General features: G+C 40.6%; 1 protein-coding gene across 1 annotated transcript in view; it reads left to right on the forward strand.

Annotated features, from left to right (window-relative positions):
• The window catches only part of LOC136864518 (lachesin-like), an 853,163-nt gene that overhangs the window by 561,579 nt on the left and 267,072 nt on the right, over positions 1-24,512 (forward strand). Inside the window, exon 4 of the mRNA XM_068226232.1 lies at positions 14,480-14,672. Within this exon, the coding sequence (XP_068082333.1) occupies positions 14,480-14,672 (193 nt within the window). The remainder of the gene's footprint in view (positions 1-14,479; positions 14,673-24,512) is intronic.

Raw genomic sequence — 24,512 nt, forward strand, 5'->3', positions numbered from 1 at the left:
GTCCGGATCCATGGCTAATTGGTTAGCGTGCTGGCCTTTGGTCAGAGGGTTCCCGGGTTCGATTTCCGGCAGGGTCGGGAATTTCAACCATAACTGGTTAATTTCCCTAGCACGGGGGCTAGGTGTATGTGTCGTCTTCATCATCATTTCATCCTCATCATGACGCTCAGGTCGCCTACGGGAGTCAAATCAAAATACCTGCATCTGGCGAGTCGAACCTGTCCTTGGACACTCCCGGCACTAAAAGCCATACGCAATTTCATTTCATTTCAATGGTTTTACCAATATTGGAGGTACCCAGTGAATTCTAGACTATTAAAACTAATGCTCTTGACATAAAGATAAGATATGATTTGTCCTTCTCGTTACTATACATCCCCAAGCGCCAAGCTGACATCAAGTAACTAAGAAGGACGATAAAATCCAAATTGCATGGTTTGTACTGTAAACGTTTACACGAAGTGATTCTTTTTATTTCCCATAAAGAAAAATTCCTGTCGTGTATAACTTAACTGATCATACGGTTTCTGATCAGTTGTGGGTTGTTTAATATAAAATGTCGGTGTTGATCTATAGCAGAATAATTATTACCAATGGTATTTGGTGATTTTTATATGATCCGTGGTATTATTCGATGCATAAATTTATGTTGTGATTTACAATCTGCAATGGCACGGAACTTAATTCACTAGTCATCATTTCGAAGCTTTAAGCGACAAACAAGGCTTTATATTTACTTTACGGTGTTAAATTTGTAGATTTACCGGCTCCTTGGCCGTAAAGCCAAGGCACTGGTCTTCATTGGAGGGTTCCAGGTGGGAATTCCAGACTGGCCGAATATTTAAACTGCGTATGGTTAATTACTCTGGTTCCTCAGTCCGGGGACTGGGTGTTTTTGTTCGTTTTAGGCACTTATCTTCATACACACACAGAAACACGTAATAGCGAATACACCCCTCCACATTGGGTTTGGCATGAGAGAGGGAATCCGGTCATAAAACTAAGAAATTTTTCTGGAAATGTTAGGTCTGTATTTCATATTTACAGGAAAAAGTATTTTTTTTTTTTTTTTTGCTAGGGGCTTTACGTCGCACCGACACAGATAGGTCTTATGGCGACGATGGGATAGGAAAGGCCTAGGAGTTGGAAGGAAGCGGCCGTGGCCTTAATTAAGGTACAGCCCCAGCATTTGCCTGGTGTGAAAATGGGAAACCACGGAAAACCATCTTCAGGGCTGCCGATAGTGGGAACTGATTACTAGACTTACTCCCTGAATCTACCTGTATTTAAAAGAATCTCTGACAAATCTGAATGGTGGTTCGGAGTTCCAAATACCAAACTCGTAAGGTTAGTCTCTTTCATTCTTTCGACTCATTTTTCCGAGTGATTTCTAATATAGTATATAATTTGTAATACAAGGGTTCGATTACAATGCATAGACCGAAATAATAATAATATTAATAATAATAATAATAATAATAATAATAATAATAATAATAATAATAATAATAATAATAATAATAATAATAATAATAATAATAATAATTGCGCGTGGCCCCGGACAGATCTAGTACAGGTCTTCCAAGTTGAAGCCTAATAGGCGACCTGCGCTTCTGTGAGAATGAGGCCCTAACTGTGATGTATTGTAATGATGAAGGTGGCACAAACACCCAGCCCTCTAACCGTCGGAATTAACCAATGAAATGTAAAACTCGCGACTCGGCCAGGAATCGAACGCGGGACCCCTTGGACCAACGACCATCACGCTAATCATTTAGCCGTGGAGCCTGATGTAATAATAATATTAATAATGGCGCATGCCCTCCGGAGGGGCCTGCTGCAGTAATGCAGGTCTTGCGAGTAGACGCCTTATAGGCGACCTACGAGGCTGTGAGGAATCTGTAATGAATTATATTGCTGAAGACGGTACAAGCACATACACACACACACACACACACACACACATACACATACACAGCCCCCGAGCCATCCGAATCAACAATTATGGTTAAAATCCCCGGCCCGGTCGGGAATAGAACAGGGGACTCTTTGTACCAAAGGCCAGCATACGAACAATTTGGCGATATAAAAATTAGACTGATACTCATTTGCACAAACACATGTTATTATAAATTTTCATTTATATTACCAGACACAATATGAATTAAAGGCTGAGGTCTACAATATCTAGAGCGAAGAAGTTAAAAGAGAAATACTATTTTATTGACTGCAATGATAGATGAACTAACAGTGATACAATTCAGAGTGTTATTCTATAGCGATGATGATATGATCCCTGTGTGAATACGTCCACTCCCCACTCATGGCTTAAGACTCTTATCCCAGGTAAGGTTAAATTAGTTTTGGTTTTAATGCTTAGCCATGGAGCGATTGTGTGAGCTGTAATAAAGAGGGTGACATAAAAACTAAGAACAGAAATGTAATATGTGCTGGAGTTTATAATAGCCCGGGAAAGAGAGCATCACGGGAAATATGATTAATAAAACGAAGGTAATAGTGGATGACTATAAACAGACTAACATGAAAGGTCGTATTCCTAGTTTATATACAAAGGGACTTCAGACGTCGTTATGCGATGAACAACAAGAGGACAACTGGCTCATTACCATAGTATAAATAACACACTAGTGAAAAAAAGTCAACAGATAACGTGGAGCAGTAGTAAACAGGAACATAATAATATTCACGCAATGCAGTGGATTGTAAACTGGATCCAGAGTGTGTACGAAACGTATCATGTGGTGTATATTAACATTATTGGTTTCACCTTGTTTTCCTTAACTACTCATACGTTCCTTTTAGAAGATGCCGCGGTGCCAGAATGTTGTCCCACAAGAATTTCTTTACGTGCCGGTAGATCTACCGACATAAGGCTGGCATATTTGAGCGCGGGTTAAAACTCATCAACTTCGGCTCCGTCTGATCCGCTCTGCCCGGTTGCACATTAATAGACATGGAGATTAAATTCATTATAGTTGGAATATGCTATGGTTATGACCAATTCATTGCCATTTTACAGCCAGTGTAAAAGGTGCACAAGGGAACCTCAAAAAAATTTAGGAAACGATTGAAAGGTTATAGGATAAATTATAGGATAAATTAATCGATGATGTCATTTTATTCGAATTTGGAGAAACTTTGAATCTTCTCATACATACATACATACATACATACATACATACATACATACATACATACATAATACACACATACACACATACACACATACATACATACATACATACAAACATATGTGAAAAATCAAGAGGCAATCATTTTAAAATTTAGATAGTCCCATATGTCCATGCAATGCCAGTGATCAAACTGTTGACCATTTATTATTTATTGTGAATTACTTGAGAGAGAAAGAAGCGATTTAATTAAATACATTTTAGGTACAGAGTCGTGGCCATTGAGCAAAAGTTGGTTAGTCAAAATTATTTTAAATTGTTCTTACGTTTTACTCAGTTGTATTTGTGTGATTGTGAAAAAAACGATATAGCTTTGTTTACATATTTTTTTACTTATGTACATCATAACAGCCATCGAATTGAGAATGTATTTCACATGTAATTAGAAAATTAAGTTACATCTGTAATACAATAACTCAAAGCATGTAGTATTACTGTGATGTTATGGGGCATGCTGTGAATAAACGGTAAAAAAGATACATATGTACATACATAAGACTTGAAATACGTATACCGTCAAACCAGTAATAATTATATGAATTATCCTATGGAATCGTGCTACGCGTTATACGAGGAACACTCCGTATTGATCAGAAAGTGGGTTGACTCTTAGGTGTTACGGCACTGGGATAGTTGCAATAGGCTTCTACATGGACGCGGTGGTTAATGGACAGCACTGTGTTTTGTACTCAGAGGCTTAAACCCGGTGTTGGCAAAAATATTTTATGCATTAATTTCAATCCCATGTAAGCCGCTATATAACGGACACAGATAGTAATTATGATCACATTTCACATTCCACGTACTGAAGCGCCTTAGCCTACCAATAGAGTACGTGCCAGTACACCCAAAACTGAACAGTATATTGTAATTTTCTTCAGTATTTTGAGCAATAACTGTTTCACTGACATAAACCGTCAACATCTTCACGTTTGAATAGTTTCGTAATCTTCCACTTTTCGTCAAAGTGTTTAGTATATGAAGTCAAAAATCATCGACTTAACCTGTTATCGTCAACATTATTCCGACAAGATATACTCGTAATCTGAACATACGCACGAGGTTTCAGCACCAAATAATGTTTAGTCTCTTACACCAGAGTTCTAGTAGTATGTCATGGTTTTGGTTAGGCTACAACCATACATGCATGTGCGTCGTCCCATATTCATTGAGGTTACCTAATCCCCAATTAAAAATGGTGTTTTTATGACGCTAGTTAAGTGTGGTGCTTATGGTATAACATACCTACAATAGACCTAGTTTTGTGCACTTTAGAGTGCGAACGATCTGGGCGCGACCACTGGGAAACTATGTTGTTCCGTCCAGTGACAGGCAAGACCACCCGGGAAACCACCAGAGCAGCAGCTAACCAATGCCGCACAAACTAATGCTGTAGGTCAAAATTTTACATGGAACCGCAGACAGCGGCAAAAATAATGATCATTAGTGGGAAATTAAATTCCAATGTGCAGTGTTTTAATAGAATCGCTACTTCATTACAAATGGTACAAGTCACACGCGTGAAATGAGTTTTAATAAAGTCATGAAAATATGCCTTACTAATAGAGTGTTTGAAAGTTCATTTAGTGAACAAAGACCCAGCGCAATATTGTTATTAGCGTCAGACATGATGTCGTTTAAAAACTCACAGAGCTATTCACCTCACTTGTTTCAATCCGCTCCGCTTTACGTCGCACCGACGCAGATAGGCCTTACTGCGACGATGGGAGTGGGAAGGAAGCGACCATGGCTGTACTTAAGGCACAACCTGCTGTGAAGATGGGAAACCACGGAAACCATCTTCAGAGCTGTTGACAGTGGAGTTCGAACTATTATTATTATTATTATTATTATTATTATTATTATTATTATTATTATTATTATTATTATTATTATTGGTGGGAATGATTAATATGTTAACAAGGAGTAGAACTAGGCAGCCATCCTCTTGTAACCCTAATCAGAGGAAAAAGTGGAAGAGAAGAATGTGAGTTTTAGCAAGAGGAAGTAAGGACCACGAAGGGTATACCATGAAGGACACCCCGGAACTAGTAATCGTTATGCCGCTGGGATCGAGAAAGAACAAAAATTGACCAAGGGAAATTGGATTGCGAATATGAATGACGCAAGTAAGTACAAATCATTTCAGACCCAGCTACAATATACACCGATGAGCAATTGGATTATAGTAGTGTGTAGCACCGCATTTCGCCCTATTGACGGTGGAGATGCGGTGAGAAATGTACTTCTCAAGACAATAGAAGCATTGATCTATATTCGCTGTACAGCCTCCCATAATGCCCGGAGTAGGGCCCACGACGCGAAAATCTCCCTCGATAGCATGCCGGATGAACTGTATAGGATTGCGGTCGGGTGACCTTGAAGGTCGGAAAGAATCTTCATATCCCTAGAGTGTTCATCGAATTAATCGTCCACAATCCGGGAGTGGCGGATTATCTTTGCTGTAGTTGCAGGTCTCTCGTACGGTGCTGGAGTATAACAAATGGGTGGACATTGACGGGAAATTCCTGTATCCTTCATCGATGGGGGACATTGGCCGATATACCAGCGGTTCCATTTCATCCCATGTGAACTATCCACATTCTATTAAGTTTACTTGACCTACCGTAGAGCAGTTTCGCTAAATCGCAGCTATCTCTAATTCAGTTTCATCAGTGTATGCCCCTGTATTGAGAGCTCCTCTTTTAGTCACCTTCCATGACAGGCAGGAGATTTACATATATTATACCTCACTCATCCACGGGGATATGATGATCATGATTATTATTATTATTATTATTATTATTATTATTACTTTACGTTTTGTCATAATATGGACCACCGTTGACAGACATTACATTATTTATAACCTTCTCTTTGCGTTCAGTCTCTTCTTTTTTCTCCTACTTCCTTCTTTTGTTCTTCTGTGTAAGTTCCTCCCCTGTCTCCTGTGAACCTCTGAACTCCGTGCAAATCGACCCCTGAGTACTATGTCTTGTACTCTGACCTTCGCCTTAGGCATGTCCGTTCTCATTTCCCGAAACCATTTCGGCTCTCTCTTCCTCTTCCTGAAGTTTTCGAGGCTGTTTTCGTCAGTCTGTTTCTGTCTAACCTCAGTAGGTCTCCACGAAAATGTACCCTCAACCACTCCTTCCGTCTTCTGGTACAATTATTTTGTTAGATCAAAGTCTCCTCTCCTCATCATTTATCTTTAAGCCCAGCATTTATCCGTGGATTTTTCCTTCTTCCTCTGATGTCTTCAATCCCGCCTGTTCCAAGCATGTCAAACGTATCTGCTGCGTACAAGTATTCGAGTTTGACAACGTTGTTTAGGTGCCTTGATTTTGCCTATATGGCGGGAACCTAACTGGAATCGAATCTGTAACCTCAGTCTTGCATTCGATAAGGTCAGTAACACCAAGAGTATCAGAAAATACATCCGGAAACGACTGACACAATTTACGAATACTTTCAGTCTGCTCCTCAGGTAGATGTCTAAGGTCTAACAACATGTCATCCTGGGTAGGCGAAACAGATGAACATGATACAGAATTACACGTTAACAAAGGAATTTTACAATTATTGGCAAATTTAAATGTGAACGACTTGCTCTAAATGTCGAGCACCAGATCAGTATAAGACATGAAATCAGCCCCCAATATTACAGGGCAAGACAAGTGTTTAGCCACAAATAATCTTATTTTCCAAGATATGAAATTGGTGGTGTGTACAGGGCTTCGGGCCAGAGAGTTCTGGAACCTTTCTGTCCGCTATAAAAGCTGGAAGCTATTGGGCCATGTAGTCTTTCGATCACTCCAGTCAAGAGGTTTACAGTGTGTTCATAGAGGAGGGAGAGGGCAAGCCTGCCCATCACCGAAAGGCCCAACAGCTCAAGGTAATTGCAGATAGGTCTACCTTTTAAACATGTAATAGTCTCAGAAATCTAACTTCAGGGGAAGTTTTCAATATCCTTTGTTAATGTAAAACTCAGGCTTTCAATGTAAACTTTCAAACTTGTCTAAAGACTTTATTCTAACTTAGGGAATTTTAATTCCCATTCAACTTGGTATTGGGGTGACAATGATTTCGTAAACTTTAAAATTTATCCCTTCTTTTTGGAAGCTAAATTTTTCTCTCCATGTAGTCACCTCTGTAGTATAGGGTTACGGTATTTCCAAAAGAAGTGCAAGTGTTCGCCTACTATCATTTTGGTTTACGGCCGATACTTAATCCTTTCCTTTTTTCACTAAGGCCATATAGAATGGGCACTTATTGCCTCTGGTAAATGCTAACTTTCCATATTTAAATGTAACTTAGGCTGTCGAGCGAGTAAGACAGTGAAAACTATTTATATTTAATCTAATATAAAAATAGAGATTTGGGCCTTGGAGAGGCTGGAATGTTGTAAAGTTTGGAGCCCGTCTGCTAATTTGTAATTGATTGGAGCAGTGGTGGTATTTGTAATAGTGTAACGTTTGAGCTACCTAACTCATCTCTTAAAAATTATTATGTCTATTGTGCTTGATTTTTCTTAGGTTTATCTAGAGATAACAAGCTCGCCTATGTCTTTCCAACTGTTACTTGGTGTAGTTCATTTAAATGCGAATTGAGAAAAAAGAACATTTTTGCTAGCTGCTTTACGTCGCACCGACACAGATAGGTCTTATGGCGACGATGGGAGAGGAAAGGGCTAGGAGTGGGAAGGAAGCGGCCGTGGCCTTAATTAAGGTACAGCCCCAGCATTTGCCTGGTGTGAACATGGGAAACCACGGAAAACCATTCTCAGGGCTGCCGACAGTGGGGTTCGAACCTACTATCTCCCGAATACTGGATACTGGCCGCATTTAAGCGACTGCAGCTATCGAGCTCGGTAAAATAAAAAACAAGGAAAGGAGTAAAATTTCAAATTTTAGAGATTTAAATTAAGATGTGATCTTTTATGTGTCCACCATTCACGCCCTCACATTCCTACACCTCTAGCTCTCCACGGTATCTCCGGAACAATTTATTATTATTATTATTATTATTATTATTATTATTATTATTATTATTATTATTACGGGGCTATCCGTAGACCACCAGAGGTGAAAGAAGGTGCCGGGATGAATGGGTCTAACTACAAAGTCAAAGTTAACAAAGGTTATATTTTTCGAAAAACAACAAAACTTTAACAACTTTTCACTTAGTGAGATAACAATGACATAGCAATTTAGAAACAAAACTTAAAAAAGATACAAAATTCCAGAACTTTAACATTCTTGAGCTACAAGCCCCCAGTATTACCATTTTTGAGTTTCCAGCTTAATTTTTACCAAGAGTACAAATTTACAAAAGGGCAGAAATCCCTTAATACCTGGAGCACATGCTCCCGAAAAATTGCAATATCAGGCCTCCCAGAGGCACTTTTACAACGCTTGAAAAGAGCTGACACGCTCTCAGTTTTTCAAGCCTATTTAAGGCAATATCAGAAAACAATCACTTGCCACCAAGGCACAACTTACAAAAACTGAAACAGGGGTATCTTGTACCTAACCTAGTGGGCCTTCTTGGAACACGAATAATAGTTACGTAAATGGACCTACACACAAATAGATTGGAGGCGAGTACTTGCACTCCTAGAACAGATTTGTTAAAACCTAAGGGCCACTAGGCCGATGACACAGAGGCAATTCCCAAACTACTGAGGTGACTCGTATAAGAAAAATATTAAGACTTTACGGAAGGAAGAAAACCAGTTACAAAACGCAGTCACCTCAAACCAACATGAAGGGGAGCTCGAGAGGGTGCATCACTCTCTATCCCCGATTTACAGTTAAAGATTTTATGAAATTTTTACATGCGCCGAAAGGAGATTTACATTTTAAAGTAGTTACATAGTTAAAGTTTCGAACCTTTCCCTCGGGTTAAACTGCGGAGCTAGCAAAAATTGAAGATGTTAAGTGGCCATACCTTGTCGGTGTACTGCTAGAGGCACCTCCCGCCCCGTGCTTGACACACACACACTAAATTATATGTTGATCAAAATAGCCAAGAGGCGTGAAAATGAAAAGTTTATAAACCCTCGGGGGAAGTTCGAGGCGTTTCATGAATAATCAAGACACACCTACAGAATTTTATTGGTGAAATTTAAAAGTGGCTCTCAGAATCGAAGAAGAAGTACAGGATTGTTGGAAATTAATTACAAAAATTAGGTATTGGCTGGATTCAAAACTGGCGGAAAGAAAAGATAAATATTGCCAAGCCAAAAATAAATGAACATTAATTAGTAAAAATCTTATGAATACAAAACTTCTTCAAAAAATTTATTTCACTTCGCACCAGGGTGCATGATCATAGTTTACTAGCAGTGACATCTATGAGAGAATGTCCAAACTTCTTGATGAACGAAAAAAAAACAGTTGAAATTTACACAGTACTGGAAACTTTACAATAACAAAATTACGTTGAATTACAGTAGTGACATCTTCTGAGAAAATATTTAAGTAGGTCTAGCTTTCAAGTTCAGTGTTTTTCCTGTAGAGGAGTTCCTTTAGGCGCAAGATTTAAATGTGCGGCGTAGAGGTGTACCTCCCGGTACAGTTATTATTATTATTATTATTATTATTATTATTATTATTATTATTATTATTATTATTATTATTATTATTATTATTATTATTATTATTATTATTATTATTATTATTATTATTATTATTATTATTATTATTATTATTATATAATTCGCTGGGGCAATCAAGGACCAAGTTAAGTCTTGTTGCATTTGACACTGAACTTGGCCTTCTTTAGAGCCCAAATTTCCCTCATTCTTTGTGAGTGGGCCTGCTTACGCTCCTCTGTCCAAGGGGCACGGTCTTCTCTTCGGTTGCTCATCCCGTTTAGTCCGTTCGTCAATATTTTCTTGCGGAAGAGATCTCTGTTAAGGGAGTCTTCAGCTGAGATATGTAGCATTTGAAGGTCTTCTTTGGTATTTCAAAACCAGGGAATTTTGGTTTTGGGGTTTCAATAAAAAAAGTGAAGTATTTCTTTAGTTAACTTTCTTCCGTCCATTCTTTTCAGATGACCGTAAAATCGAGCCCGTCTTTTTCTGATTGTGTCGGTAATTTTCTCTATTTTGTTCTAGACTTCCTTGTTGGATCTCTTTTGATGGACTCCATTTCTGTACTTTGATCCCAAGATTCCTCTCACAATTTTGCGTTCTCTTTTGTCCAGTTCTTCAAGGAGTCCTTTGTTGGCATTTAGAGACAGGGTTTCGGCTGCGTATAGAACTACTGGCTTCAGAACTGTTTCATAGTGACGTATCTTGGTATATTGGGAAAGGCATTTTTTGTTGTAGATTGTGCGGGATGTTTGGTAGGCTATTTCCAGTTTGCGTACTCGCTCCTGAAGTGCTTCTTTGTCCAGTCCATTTTTCATGATGATCTCACCCAGGTATTTGAATTTGTCTACTCGGGTGATGTCCCCGTATTTTGTATGGAGTTTTGGTGGAGCCTCTTTGATGTTAGTCATTACTTCTGTTTTCTCAAACGATATCTGCAAACAAGTTTGTTCGGCAATTTCCTTTAAAATTTCAACTTGAGCTCTAGCGGTTTCTATGTCGTTTGAGAGAACAGCAATATCATCGGCAAATGCTAAGCAGTCTGTTGCGATCCCCTTAGATTTGGTTCCTATTCTCAATGGACTGTAGTTGGTTTCCTGTAATCTTACCCGCCAGGTTCTGATGATCTTTTCAAGAACACAGTTGAAGAATGTCGGGGATAGCCCATCACCTTGTCGGACTCCTGTTTTGATGTCAAAGGAATGCGAGAGACATCCGTTGAACTTCACCTTGGATTTTGTATCGGTCAGGGTGGCTCTAATTAATGCCAGCAGTTTCAAATCAACTCCAAATTCATTTACGATGTTTAGCAGGACTTCCCGGTCAATGGAGTCGTACGCTTTCTTAAAGTCCACAAAGACAGACACATACTGCTTGGACCTTAGTGTACAATATCTGATGATCGTTTTGAGATTTTGTATCTGTTCAGCTGTTGAGCGACCTTTTCTGAACCCTCCTTGGTATTCACCTATTTGATGTTCGACATGTGCTTCCAAACGCTCCAGGATGGCAAGTGATAGAATTTTGTAAGTCACGGGTAGCAAAGATATTCCTCTGTAGTTGTTGATGTTCTTCATGCTGCCTTTTTTGTGTAATGGATGGATCAAAGCTATTTTCCTATCTTCGGTAGGGTCTCCTTGTTCCAAATTTCTTCTACTTGATTTTGCAAGATATCAAGTGATACCTATGGGGCATATTTCCATAGTTCTGCTAATACTGAGTCTTCCCCCGGCGCTTTGTTATTTTTGAGACGGGCAATGTGGCGCTTGATTTCATCTCTGTCGGGTGGTCTGGAATCTGGGTACCTGAGTAAGGGTTCCTTGGTTTCAATGGGGCTTTGCGGTTTAGAGCAATTAAGTAAATTCTTGAAGTAGTCTGCCAGAATGCTGCAATTTTCTTCATTTGACGTCGCCAGTGCGCCGTCCTTTCGCTCAAAGCACAGAGATGGTGGTTTATAGCCAGTGAGTTTGCGTTTGAAGGCTCTGTATTACTATCTAATTTCATTCTTCCTAAAGTTTTGTTCTATCTTTTCAATGAGAGATTTTTCGTATTTACGTTTCTCAGTTCTGAACACCCTAGCTGCTTGGGCACGTTGGGTTTTGTAGGTTTCCCAATCATTTTCTGATTTCGTAGAGTAGTACTGTTTCCACGCATTGAGTCTTTCTTGGAGGACTGATTCGCAGGTACCATTCCACCAGGCATGCTTTTTGCTTCTCTTGATTTCTGCAACGTCTTTGGCGGCCTCAACAAGGAGACTTTTGGAGTTGTTAAAGTCACAGTCATTTGGTCTAGCCTTCTCCTGGAACTCCTCGACCCTTTGCCGACGTTTATCATTGTCGAAGCGTGTGATCTGTTTCCTTGTGTTTTCGGGAATTGGTGTGAATTTGATAAGAGACATATAATGATCTGAGGCCACATTGATGCCTTTCTTTACCTTGACATTCATAATCTCAGGGCTGTTTCTCCTGGAGATTGCAACATAATCAATTTGGAACTCTCCGAGTGCTTGGACGGGAGAACGCCAAGTCATTTGCTTTCTGGGTAGATGGCGAAAGTGGATCGACATGACCTGCAGGTTGTGATTTTCGCAAATGGACACCAGTCTTTTGCCGTTGGGATTGGTTCTTTTGTGAGCAGGGTAATTTCCTATAACTTACTTTTACTTCTGTTCACGACCTAGTTGGGCATTGAAGTCACCCAAAAGTAGTTTTATATGGTGTTTGGGGATTTTGTTTAATTTTTCATCCAGTAGGTCCCAGAAATTATCAACTTCGTCTGGATCAGACTTGTTCTTATCGTTTGTAGGAGCATGTGCGTTAACTAGGGCGTAGGTTTTTTTCGCGCATTTCGTTGTGAGTATAGACAATCTGTCATTCACAGGTTCGAAATTTGCAACCGATTTAAGGATCTTGGTTCTAACAGCAAACGCGGTTCCAAGCATCACAGCTCCGTTGAGGATTCCTCTTTGCGCTTTGCTCTTGAAAAATCGGTAGCCTTCGGATTCAAAAATCTCTTCATCTGGGTACCTTGTTTCCTGTAGGCCCATTATTGATATCTGATTTTCGTGAAGAGCTTTGGTGAGGGTTTTCAGCTTGCCAGTCTGTGTAAGTGAATTTATGTTGAAAGTTGCCAGAAAGGTTTAAGATTTTGGCCTGAGTTTTTGACTCTTCGGGGTACACCGAGACGCCGACTCGTCTCTTGCATGATGTCGAGTCTCCCCCAGAATACGAACGAGACTCGTACGCCGTGGCGTTCACGACGAGGGATTTATCCGAAGATTTACCCCCTGGGGTATGTTTCTTGAAATGTTGTGCCATCATGCTTTTTGACTTGACTTTGCTTTGGACGGGTACCCATCCTTTTACAACTAGGGTTGTTAGCCCTAGAGGTTGCCTCAAGATGTTTTCTGGCTTCTGGTCATTTACAAGTCTTCGCCGTAACCCTGGCAAGTGACCAGTTTTTTTTCACGGTGGTATTTTATTTCCCTACTACCCTCTGACTCTGCTGGCGGCAGCGAGCTTCCCCAATTCCAATGGGACGCGCCCGATGGAGGTAACCGGTAAATCCCCACACGGGTATTATTATTATTATTATTATTATTATTATTATTATTATTATTATTATTATTATTATTATTATTATTAATACGCTATTGGTCTAATTTATACATTGACAGAAGAGTTAAAATAGCAAAGAGACTCCCATTTCAAGCGAACTTATTAATATAATATATTAACATAAAATTTATCTTGGCGTGATATTTAAAATGCATTTGAACTTCCTGCAGACTTTTAACCCCACGAAAAGTCTAGGTCATCAATTTGGAGGAAATGTTTATCACTGCGTAAGAAAATGCTTACGCTTGCGTACGTATGCTGTTTTTCTGTTGAACCTCAATTTTGAACCCTCTAGCTCAGCTCCCTCAGGAATGTTTGGGACTTTCTTGGTTCTTTGCAAGAATCTTGAGGGTATCGGGTTGTTTTGAAGACCCTACAAAGTCTTAAGTTTTCAGAGTGGCTGGAAAGTCTCATTAATTTACGTATACTTTTATATTTATACCTCTCTTCATACTCATGAATGGAAGCTGCTGAAGTATGCGTGGTACTGCAAGCAACATTCGGACCACTGTTAGAAAGATGCTACCAATAGAACTGGTCGTTCTGCAATAGCACTCTATGGGCTAGTGCGGAAAGTAATAGCAGACTACCTCACACTCCATCTTGCCTTGTAATGCCTCACCGAGCTCGATAGCTGCAGTCGCTTAAGTGCGGCCAGTATCCAGTATTCGGGAGTAGTAGGTTCGAACCCCACTGTCGGCAGCCCTGAATATCGTTTTCCGTGGTTTCCCATTTTCACACCAGGCAAATGCTGGGGATGTACCTTAATTAAGGCCACGGCCGCTTCCTTCCAACTCATAGCCCTTTCCTATCCCATCGTCGCCATAAGACCTATCTGTGTCGGTGCGACGTAAAACCATTAGCAAAAAATATACTTTCTGAGAATTCAACCAGCCTGCGGGTGAATACTTAACCAACATAATTTGATACACTTCGACTTCAATGTATTACCACAGATGTACGAAGGCCTCATTGTATGCATGTTACATAAAGTATGTTATTCCATTTTATTCTTAGAAACGTGTTAAGAAATTACTCTTCTCCGTCTGTTACAGATGGGACATCTAGATGTGGTCGTTCCACCAGACTTCATCAGTGATGAAACATCTGGGGACGTGATGGTCCCTGAAGGCGGAACGGTGAAGCTCACGTGTCGAGCGCGGGGCTACCCTGAGCCTCACGTTCTCTGGCGACGAGAAGACAGCGTCGAGTTGGTCATCAAGGAACCCTCAGGCGTCAAGACAAAACGTAAGTCAGAGATAATATCTCCATAGAACATTCACGCATCAGTTCTGCTCATATTTTCTGCGATGCTTTCAGAAGCATTATCGTGCGAATGCTCTGTTTCGGAAGGCATTATTATTATTATTATTATTATTATTATTATTATTATTATTATTATTATTATTATTATTGCCAAGTTCATCTGCTATTATGTATTCATCTCCAATGAGAGTATATAAACAATAATATAATGTCAGGCTCCACAGCTAAGTAGTTAGCGTGCTGGCCTTTGATCACAGGGGTCCCGGGTTCGATTCCCGGCAGGGTCTGGAATTTTAACCATCATTGATTAATTTCCCTGGCACGGGGGGTGGGTGTATGTGTTGTCTTCATGATCATTTCATCCTCATCATGACGCGCAGGTCGCCTACGGGCATCAAATCAAAAACCTGCACCTGGCGAGCCGAACCCGTCCTGGGATCTCCCGGCACTAAAAGCCATGCGGCATTTCATGCCATTTCATTTCTACAATATATAAACATTAAATTGTTAAAATGTGCCCTGAGAACATTTCAGTGAAAAGATATTATGTGGCCTCTAGAGAGGCCTGATGCACGTCTATCTAGCTGACTCCCATGAACGACCTCTGCGCCTGTGTGTGGTTATGATGATGAAATGAAATGGCGTATGGCTTTTAGTGCCGGGAATCGAACCCGGGACCCCTGTGACCAAAGGCCAGGACGCTAACCATTTAGCCATGGAGCCGGATGAGAATGATGATAATCAGGTAAGACAGGTGTAAAAATGGTGCCGGCACATAACCTATTGCTGTCAAATAATACCAATGTGTCTGCTCAAGGTTTAACGTCCCCATCCACCGGACAATCGCCGTCAACAGCGTTATATGTCTCCAGTCCATGTGAACACTAAGGAAAGGTTTGGACTCACGCAATCTAGTTATTAGATTTGTGTATGATTAGAAATTGTTACACCACATTTTCATTTAACTATAGTGTGAGACCACAAATACTTGACGCCTTGACGGTCATGGCCACCAGGTGGGCTATTCTATTGAATTTTTAGTCACAACTATGTCCCGTTTCTCTACGGGGTCGGCTTTGAAGTGTGCGAGTTTTTACGACGCCAACCTCATCAAAGGAATGAATGAGATGAACTAAATGCTCTGTTTCGGAAGGCATTATTATTATTATTATTATTATTATTATTATTATTATTATTATTATTATTATTATTATTATTATTATTATTGCCAAGTTCATCTGCTATTATGTATTCATCTCCAATGAGAGTATATAAGGCTATATGATAGCAGGAAGGGAAACAGTGAAACCCGGTGCCGTCACATAGCCTACTCGTGTCTAATATCACCAAGGTGTCTGTTCAAGCCCAAACGTCCCTATCCGATGGACGAATCATCATCAACAGCGTCATACGTCGTCACTCAATATCACTCTGCGGAAAGGTTAGGAAATGAATCCAGGATTTTGGCATGCAATTTAGTGATTAGAAATACCGTCAGCTCTTCTACCCTGCCAGATAACATTGTTATGGTAAACTTGTTTCGACCGAGCTCGATAGCTGCAGTCGCTTAAGTGCGGCCAGTATCCAGTATTCGGGAGGTAGTAGGTTCGAACCTCACTATCGGCAACCCTGGAAATGGTTTCCGTGGTTTCCCATTTTCACACTAGGCAAATGCTGGGGCTGTACCTTAATTAAGGCCACGGCCGCTTCCTTCCCACTCCCAGCCCTTCCTTGTCCCATCGTCGCCATAAGACCTATCTGTGTCGGTGCGACGTAAAGCAACTAGCAAAAAAAAAACTTGTTTCGACCATCGGGATTCGAACCGGCTAACCACGGTATCAGACCTATATACCTTAACGATCATCGCCACGAGGCGGGGTTTATTATCCAGAGTCAGAGATATATTTTGCAGAATAACTTTTTAATTATGAGACGATGTTTGGTCAGTGTTCTATCCTTATTTGTTGCTCAGTTTCATCAATACGTGTAGTTGTCTCAGCCACTGGAGCCTTACTACTTGTATTACCTTCTTCATCACTCCTCTTATCTGCTTCTTGCAGTGCGTGTTATTTCCTTGTCGACAGTTATCTCCTCCATAGGCCTATAAACTGTTCTTGCTTCACAGTGCTACACAATGGAATCCTTACACCAGAGTGTTAACATAGCTATTGGGAGTAACAATAGCTTCACGACATTCATTAAGAATAACGGGATTATATTTGATTGCGCACTCCTACACGCTCATCCAGATAAACCTGACGGCTGAAGTCATTTCTAAGACACCTAATTGACTCAATAAAAACCTCAAGATAGAGAGGAAGTAATGCATAATAAGTAGAGACTATGAAAACGTGGTAAGTGATAGCCGAGTGGCAAAAAGCCAATTTCTCATCAAGGCAGCTGCACTTCGAGCACTGGCAAAGGCATGTGGAAATTTTGAGAAATGAGATGCCGCGTCGCTGCAGTTCTAATTCCACCTAAAACTGGAGATACATGGCCATAATCACGATATCAGTAATGCCAGCTCCATACAAGTCATGAAGGCACTTAAAGGAGTGGAGGGTAAAGCCTTACACATTCCGTAATCTCGGCACTGAGCGGTTAGCCTGTGCCTGGCTGCCTTTGCTCCATTGAATTAACATGGTAGTCAGTCATTTTTGGTGCAGGTCCATGTGCCGCTCCAGCAGTGGAATTGCCGTTTCATAAAATTTCGAATTCCTGAGCTAGAATCGAACCCAAGTCCTTACGCGTGAACCGAGTACTACTTTACCGCCTAGGTTAGGCAGTCAATACGGTATCAACAGTCACATAAACATTCGCATTTTCTTGCTTAATTATGCACTCGGTCGTTCAATAATCTCACAATATATATTCTTTCTGCAACCCCCGGAGGCCCGGGTTCGATTCCCGGCTCTGCCACGAAATTTGAAAAGTGGTACGAGTGCTGGAACGGGGTTCACTCAGCCTCGGGAGGTCAACTGAGTAGAGGTGGGTTCGATTCCCACCTCAGCCATCCTGGAAGTGGTTTTCTGTAGTTTCCCACTTCTCCTCCAGGCAAATGCCGGGATGGTACCTAACTTAAGGCCACGGCCGCTTCCTTCCCTCTTCCTTGTCTATCCCTTCCAATCATCCCATCCCCCACAAGGCCCCTGTTCAGCATAGCAGGTGAGGCCGCCTAAGCGAGGTACTGGTCATCCTCCCCAGTAGTATACCCCGACCCGAAGTCTGAAGCTCCAGGACACTGCCCTTGAGGCGGTATAGGTGGGATCCCTCGCTGAGTCCGAGGGAAAAACCGACCCTGGGGAGTAAACAGATAAAGAAAGAAGAAAGAAAGAAAAATATGCATCTCTTTTGTACACAAAATCATCAGAATCACAGTATCTTTAGAAGACATCAGCGTATAATAAGTCGTTTATAGCTATTCAGCTTAAGTGTAAACCGTAGCCGTAAACAGAATAGGAGCTTTCTTGTAAAGTGAAATTATTTGCTGATTAACTCTTGAAGACGAAGTTTCCACTTCAGTTATACACTCATTTTCATCCAAAATATTCTCCGTGATGGTGCAGAATTTATAAACATCCGAACTAATCCAGTGAAAAGAAGGCTGAGCTGTTTCTAATTTTCCCCCCTTTTTTAAATTATCATTTTTACAAATTGCTTTACGACGCACCGACACAGATAGGTCTTATGGTGACGATGGTGTAGGAAAGTGCTAGGAGTGGGAAGGAAACGACCATAGCCTTAATTAAGGTACAGACCCAGCCAGCATTTGTCTGGTGTAAAATGGGAAACTATGGAAAAACATCTTCAGAGCTGCTGACAGTGGGGTTCGACCCTACTATCTTCCGGATGCAAACTGATGGCTACGTGACCCAAACTGCCCGGCCATTTGTTAGGTTTTTTCTAATTTTCTGTTCTATGAAGAGTAAAGCGCAACGTTGATTTCAGCGTCATATGGTTGTTTAGTGTTGATGTTGTCTGATACCAAACCCCATGGCACTACAGCCCTTGAAGGGCCTTGGCCTACCAAGCGACCGCTGCTCAGCCCGAAGACCTGCAGATTACGAGGTGTCGTGTAGTCAGCACGACGATTCCTCTCGGCCGTTATTCTTGGCTTTCTAGACCGGGGCCGCCATCTCACCGTCAGATAGCTCCTCAATTCTAATCACGTAGGCTGAGTGGACCTCGAACCAGCCCTCAGGTCCAGGTAAAAATCCCTGACCTGGCCGGGAATCGAACCCGGGGCCTCCGGGTAAGAGGCAGGTACGCTACCCCTACACCACGGGGCTGGCGATGTTGTCTGAAAAATGGGGTAATTACTTTGAAGGCGGAATACGTAAGCACTTCCCGTGAATGAAACAGATTTGTAGAAAATGTCTCACAAGGAATGAATATAGTGACCACGTTACCTTTCGCATTTTCAACCACTGGACAAGCAGGTCATCTAACAGACTCTGTAAACAAGCATTCTACAGTGTGTCGATAAATAAACAGCTAAGTACTCCAGGTGGTTTATCAAACATAATTTTTTGATACTTCCATAATAGTTTTTAAATGACACAGAAGGTATTAAAAATGGATATAAAGAAGCGCAAATATAATTTATTTTCAGAATGAAGAAAATAACCCGGCCTAGAAAGCCAAGAATAACGGCCAAGAAGATTCGTCGTGCTGACCATACGACACCTCGTAATCTGCAGGCTTCGGGCTGAGCAGCTGTCACTTGGTAGGCCAAGGCCCTTCAGAGCTGCAGTGCCATGGGTTTAGGTTAGGTTTATGAAGACCGGGCGAGTTGGCCGTGTGGTTAGGGGCGCGCAGCTGTGAGCTTGCATCCGGGAGATAGTGGGTTCGAATCCCACTGTGGCTTCCAATTTTCACACCAGGCAAATGCTGGGGCTGTACCTTAATTAAGGCCATGGCTGCTTCCTTCCTACCCCTAACCCTTTCCTATCCCATCGTCACCGTAAGACCTATCTGTGTCGGTGCGACGTAAAGCCACTAGCAAAGGAAAGGTTTATGAAGAAAATAAAACATAGTGAGCTATACTCAGAAGCACAAATAAAATTTTTGTGTGTAGTATTGAATTGGTTATGGTCTAGTTTGTGGTTTATCGAATATGTGTAGGCCTACACATCCTTTCCTCTTCTGTGTTTCATGTTTACCGAAGAGAGTTTTCGACACAATCACAAGTCAAATGATCTAATGACTTTGATTACCATACAAAGTTCGTCTAATGGGGAAATCGATTAGTGCAGTGGCTTAGCTACTGGCTTTCCGTTCGAAAGGCCAGGGTTCGAATCCCGATCGATCCTGATTTGAAGTTTTAACCTGAAAAATGACATGACGTGGCATCCGGCGTTAAAAGCGTGGCCAAAAGTAAAAATGAGTCTGGATATCTCCAGTGTCACTAGAAATTGCACTTTGTCCATTAGATTTATGAAGATTGTAGAACATGTTGATGAACAGAGGTTGTTGTAAGGACACCAAATGACGTCTAACTGGCCATAAATCGAACTCATGTCCTCCAGACACCATATGACTCTATGCTAGTCAGAAGTCAGGAATATCGTAGGTAAAATATTGTACTTCGCTAATTGATATAAAATTAATATTTGGTCCATTTAATAGAAATATTTGTATTATTATAGTCCCAAATTTTTGTAATCGATTAATATAAAATATTTTCAATATTACCGGTTGAAGGTGACGAAATGAAGCTAAGGTCAGTATACATTTGATCCAATAGGCTTGACGTACTGACAACTTGATTATTTATTTAGAACGGTTGCATACTCAAATGTGATGCACTTTTAATGGAGACCTGAAGATCAAATAAATCCATAATTTCTAAACACTGAAGTTGTATTTCAGGTTCAAAAATATATAAGTAAATTGCCCTTGTTCCAGTGTGTGACTACTAGCCTCTGAATGTGTTGGCACTGTTGAATTATTTGGCTGATATACTATGGTGTTTGAACTACTCTGACCTTCCCTTTCGAGGCTCACTGACTTTTCACACCTCAGTGCAGACAAATTGTTAAAATGCAGGCTTAATATTAGCTGCAGAAATGGGTCCACTCTTTCCATTGACCCATCGAGTAGTGGGCGAACGATTTGGCAGGCGGGGGTAGCGATCGACTGGGCCATGATCAATAGCTTACTCCCCAACCCCCCTTCAAACCCTCCCCCTCTAACGTTCAAGTGGCTCACACTGGCGAGCTCTGTCCATAAATGTCAAACTTTTCATCGGGCCTTGCTGTGTTATGGCTTAGTGCACGTGCCAATTAATAAGTCATTGTAAACTTTTTATTGGCGCTCTACGACAGAAGCCAAAATAAACTTGCCACACACACATAAAATATATACCAGGACATATTCTCCCAATTTCTAGCTCCAGTTCAAAGTAGATACGTTTTTTTATTCTTTAAAATTCTAGTGCTAGTAACACACGAATTACAGTATCAACTTCGAATTAAAATATAACTACACCGTAAGGCACGCTAGTGCTATGTCCACTTTTTTGAGATATCAATATATTGGTACCACTAGATTCGTCGTGAGAGACACCATCGAACGCACAATTGTTCTTTGTCCATAACAAGTGGGAAGTATGAAGAAAACAGAGAAACTTAAAATTGCCGTGTCCTTCCCCATATTTTCTTTACAGGCGCAAACAAGTAGCCTACTGTACTAATACCTGATATCTTTCTTGTTGTCCGGTCTCATGTGCTCTATTGTGCTATAGCTGGCCATAGTGTCTGTGTATATTTACTTCACGAAACAATAATGGCCTTAGATCATGTTCTTGGTTCATTATTGCACCCCAACTTGAAAATATTAGACCTTGTTTGTTCTTTTTTTTTTCTTGCTAGATGCTTTACGTCGCACCTAAACAAGTAGGTCTTATGGCGATGATGGGACAGGAAAGGGCTGGAAGTGGGAAGGAAGCGGCCGTGGTCTTAATTAAGGTACAACCCCAGTATTTACCTGGTGTGAAAATGGGAAACCGCTGAAAACCTTTTTGAGGGCTGCCGAATACTGGATACTGGCCGCACTTAAGAGACTGCAGCTAACGAGCTCGGTCAAAATTTATGGAAATTGGTCATAGCTACCTTGAGGCTGCCATGTCGCAATAGAGAAATGTCGGTTACATGAAAATATCTATGCTCCACACGAGTATAAACTTGTCATTGAAATGGCCAGAAAAAAGTCTCGGCCTGATACTGTAATAATAATAATAATAATAATAATAATAATAATAATAATAATAATAATAATAATAATAATAATAATAATAATAATAATAACGTCGTTGTTTTACGTCCAACTAACTATTTTTGACGGTTTTCGGAGACACCGAGGGGCCCGAATTTTGTCCCGCAGGAGTTCTTTCACGTGCCAGTATATCTACCGATACGAGGCTGACGTATTTGAGGAACTTCAAGTACCACCGGATTGTGCCAGGATCGAATCTGCCAAGTTCCTACTTTTAAAGACATCAAACTTATTTGTATACTGATGTAATTCCACCCCATCTCTCCACTGACAGCTCGGAACATACCACTTAGTCGAGCAGCTCGTCTCCTTTCTCCCAAGTCTTCCCAGTACAAACTTTGCAACATATTTGTTTCGCTACTCTTTTGTTGGAAATCACCCAGAAAAAATCGAGCTGCTTTTCTTTGGATTTTTTCCAGTTCTTGAATCAAGTAATCCTGGTGAGGGTCCCGTACACTAGAACCATACTCTAGTTGGGGTCTTACCAGAGACTTATATGCCCTCTCCTTTACATCCTTACTACAACCCCTACATACTCTCATAACCATGGGCAGGTATTTGTACACTTTATTAACAATCATATTTATGTGATCACCCCTATGAAGATCTTTCCTTATATTAACACATAGGTACTTACAATGATCCCCAAAAAGAACTTTCACCGCATCAACGCAGTAATTAAAACTGATAGGACGTTTCCTATCTGTGAAACCCACAACCTGGCTTTTAACTCAGTTAATCACCATATCATTGCCTACTGTCTATCTCACAACATTATCGAGGTCTTTTTGCAGTTGCTCACAATCTTGTAACTTATTCATTACCCTGTGAAGAATAGCATCATCAGCAAAGAGCCTTATCTCTGATTCCATTTCTTTATACAGATCATTGATATACAGTATATAAGAAATCATAAAGGTCCAATAATACTGCCTTGAGGAATTTCCCTCTTAATCATTACAGGGTCAGATAAAGCTTCGCCTACTCTAATTCTCTGAGTTCTATTTTCTAGAAATATAGCCACCCATTCAGTCACTTTTTTTCTAGACCAACTTTACTCAATCTTGCCAGTAGTCTCCCATAATGTACCCTATCAAATGCCTTAGATAGGTCAATCGAAATACAGTCCATTTGACCTCCTTAATCCAGGATATCTGTTGTATCCTGCTGGAATCCTCCAAGTTGAGCTCCAGTGGAATAACTTTTCCTAAACCCAAACTGCCTTCTGTTAAACCAGTTATTAATTTCCCAAAGCTTACATGCAAAGCATGTTAAACTGACTGGCCGGTAATTTTCAGCTTTATGTCCTAATCACCCTTTCCTTTATACACAGGGGCTACTATTGCAACGTTCCATTCATTTGGTATAGCTCCTTCATGCAGACAATAATCAAATAAGTATTATCTGCGCACTTTTTAGCGATAGATTTACACCCTAGTGCTGAATCGGTCGACATCGGTTATCTTCGAGATTCGTATTGGCAACATTTGAAACACAAACGAAGAATGGCTTATGATCGCTGTGCGACATCTGGCGGACACTTTACGTACTCGTACTGTTGTTGTTTACACAGCAAAGCCAAACTCTAGAATTCGTGCTAGGAACACGTTTCGCATCGAGAGATGTTATATAGTATTATATATTGTGTGTATGACACAGTTGTTGGCATAAGATAATAAAGGTTTAGAAAATTCATATCGATCGATCATATTATCGGTTCAATTCAGGTTTCATTTCCATTCAGTTGGCAGTATTACCAGAACCGGCAGAGCTCCCTCCTTACTCCTCAACAAAGTACAAAAGTCTATCACTAAAAAGTGCGCGTACAGTACTTCAGATATGGTACTATATCCCAACCCATTGCCTTTAGTATATCCCCAGAAATCTTATCAATTCCAGTCGCTTTGCTAGTTTTCAACTTTTGTATCCCACAGTAAATATCATTGTTGTCATATTTAAATTTGAATACTGCTTTAGCATTAGTCACCTCCTCTATCTGGACATTATCCTTGTAACCAACAATCTTTACATACTGCTGACTGAATACTTCTGCCCTTTGAAGATCGTCGCATACACACTACCCTTGCTCATTAATGATTCCTGGATTGTCCTTCTTGGAACCTATTTCTGCCTTAAAGTACCTATACATACTCTTCCATTTTTTATTAGATATCTTAAAATGCCGTGATTTATTCGTCTATAGTCTTCATCTTAGATCCATTGTGCGTATATCTCCGTGAGGGTCTACTGATTAATTTTCTTTACGATTTTCTTCTGCGGCGTAAATTGTGGTCTATATGGAATTGCATGATTATTTGTATACATTGGCCGTCTGAACGTAGTGTAATTTATTCCCTTATATTGAGCGTCTAAAGTACGTCCGACTTCACGCCTGAATGGTCAGCGTACTGGTCTTGGATTCAGCGTAACCCGGGCTCGATTCCCAGCCTGGTCGGGGATTTTAATTGCGTACGGTTAATTCATCTGTCTAGGGGCTGGACACTTGTGTTCGTTTAATACAATAATTTTCATCTACATAAAACACAT

This window comes from Anabrus simplex, chromosome 1, assembly GCF_040414725.1.
Source record: "Anabrus simplex isolate iqAnaSimp1 chromosome 1, ASM4041472v1, whole genome shotgun sequence".
NCBI lineage: Eukaryota > Metazoa > Arthropoda > Insecta > Orthoptera > Tettigoniidae > Anabrus > Anabrus simplex.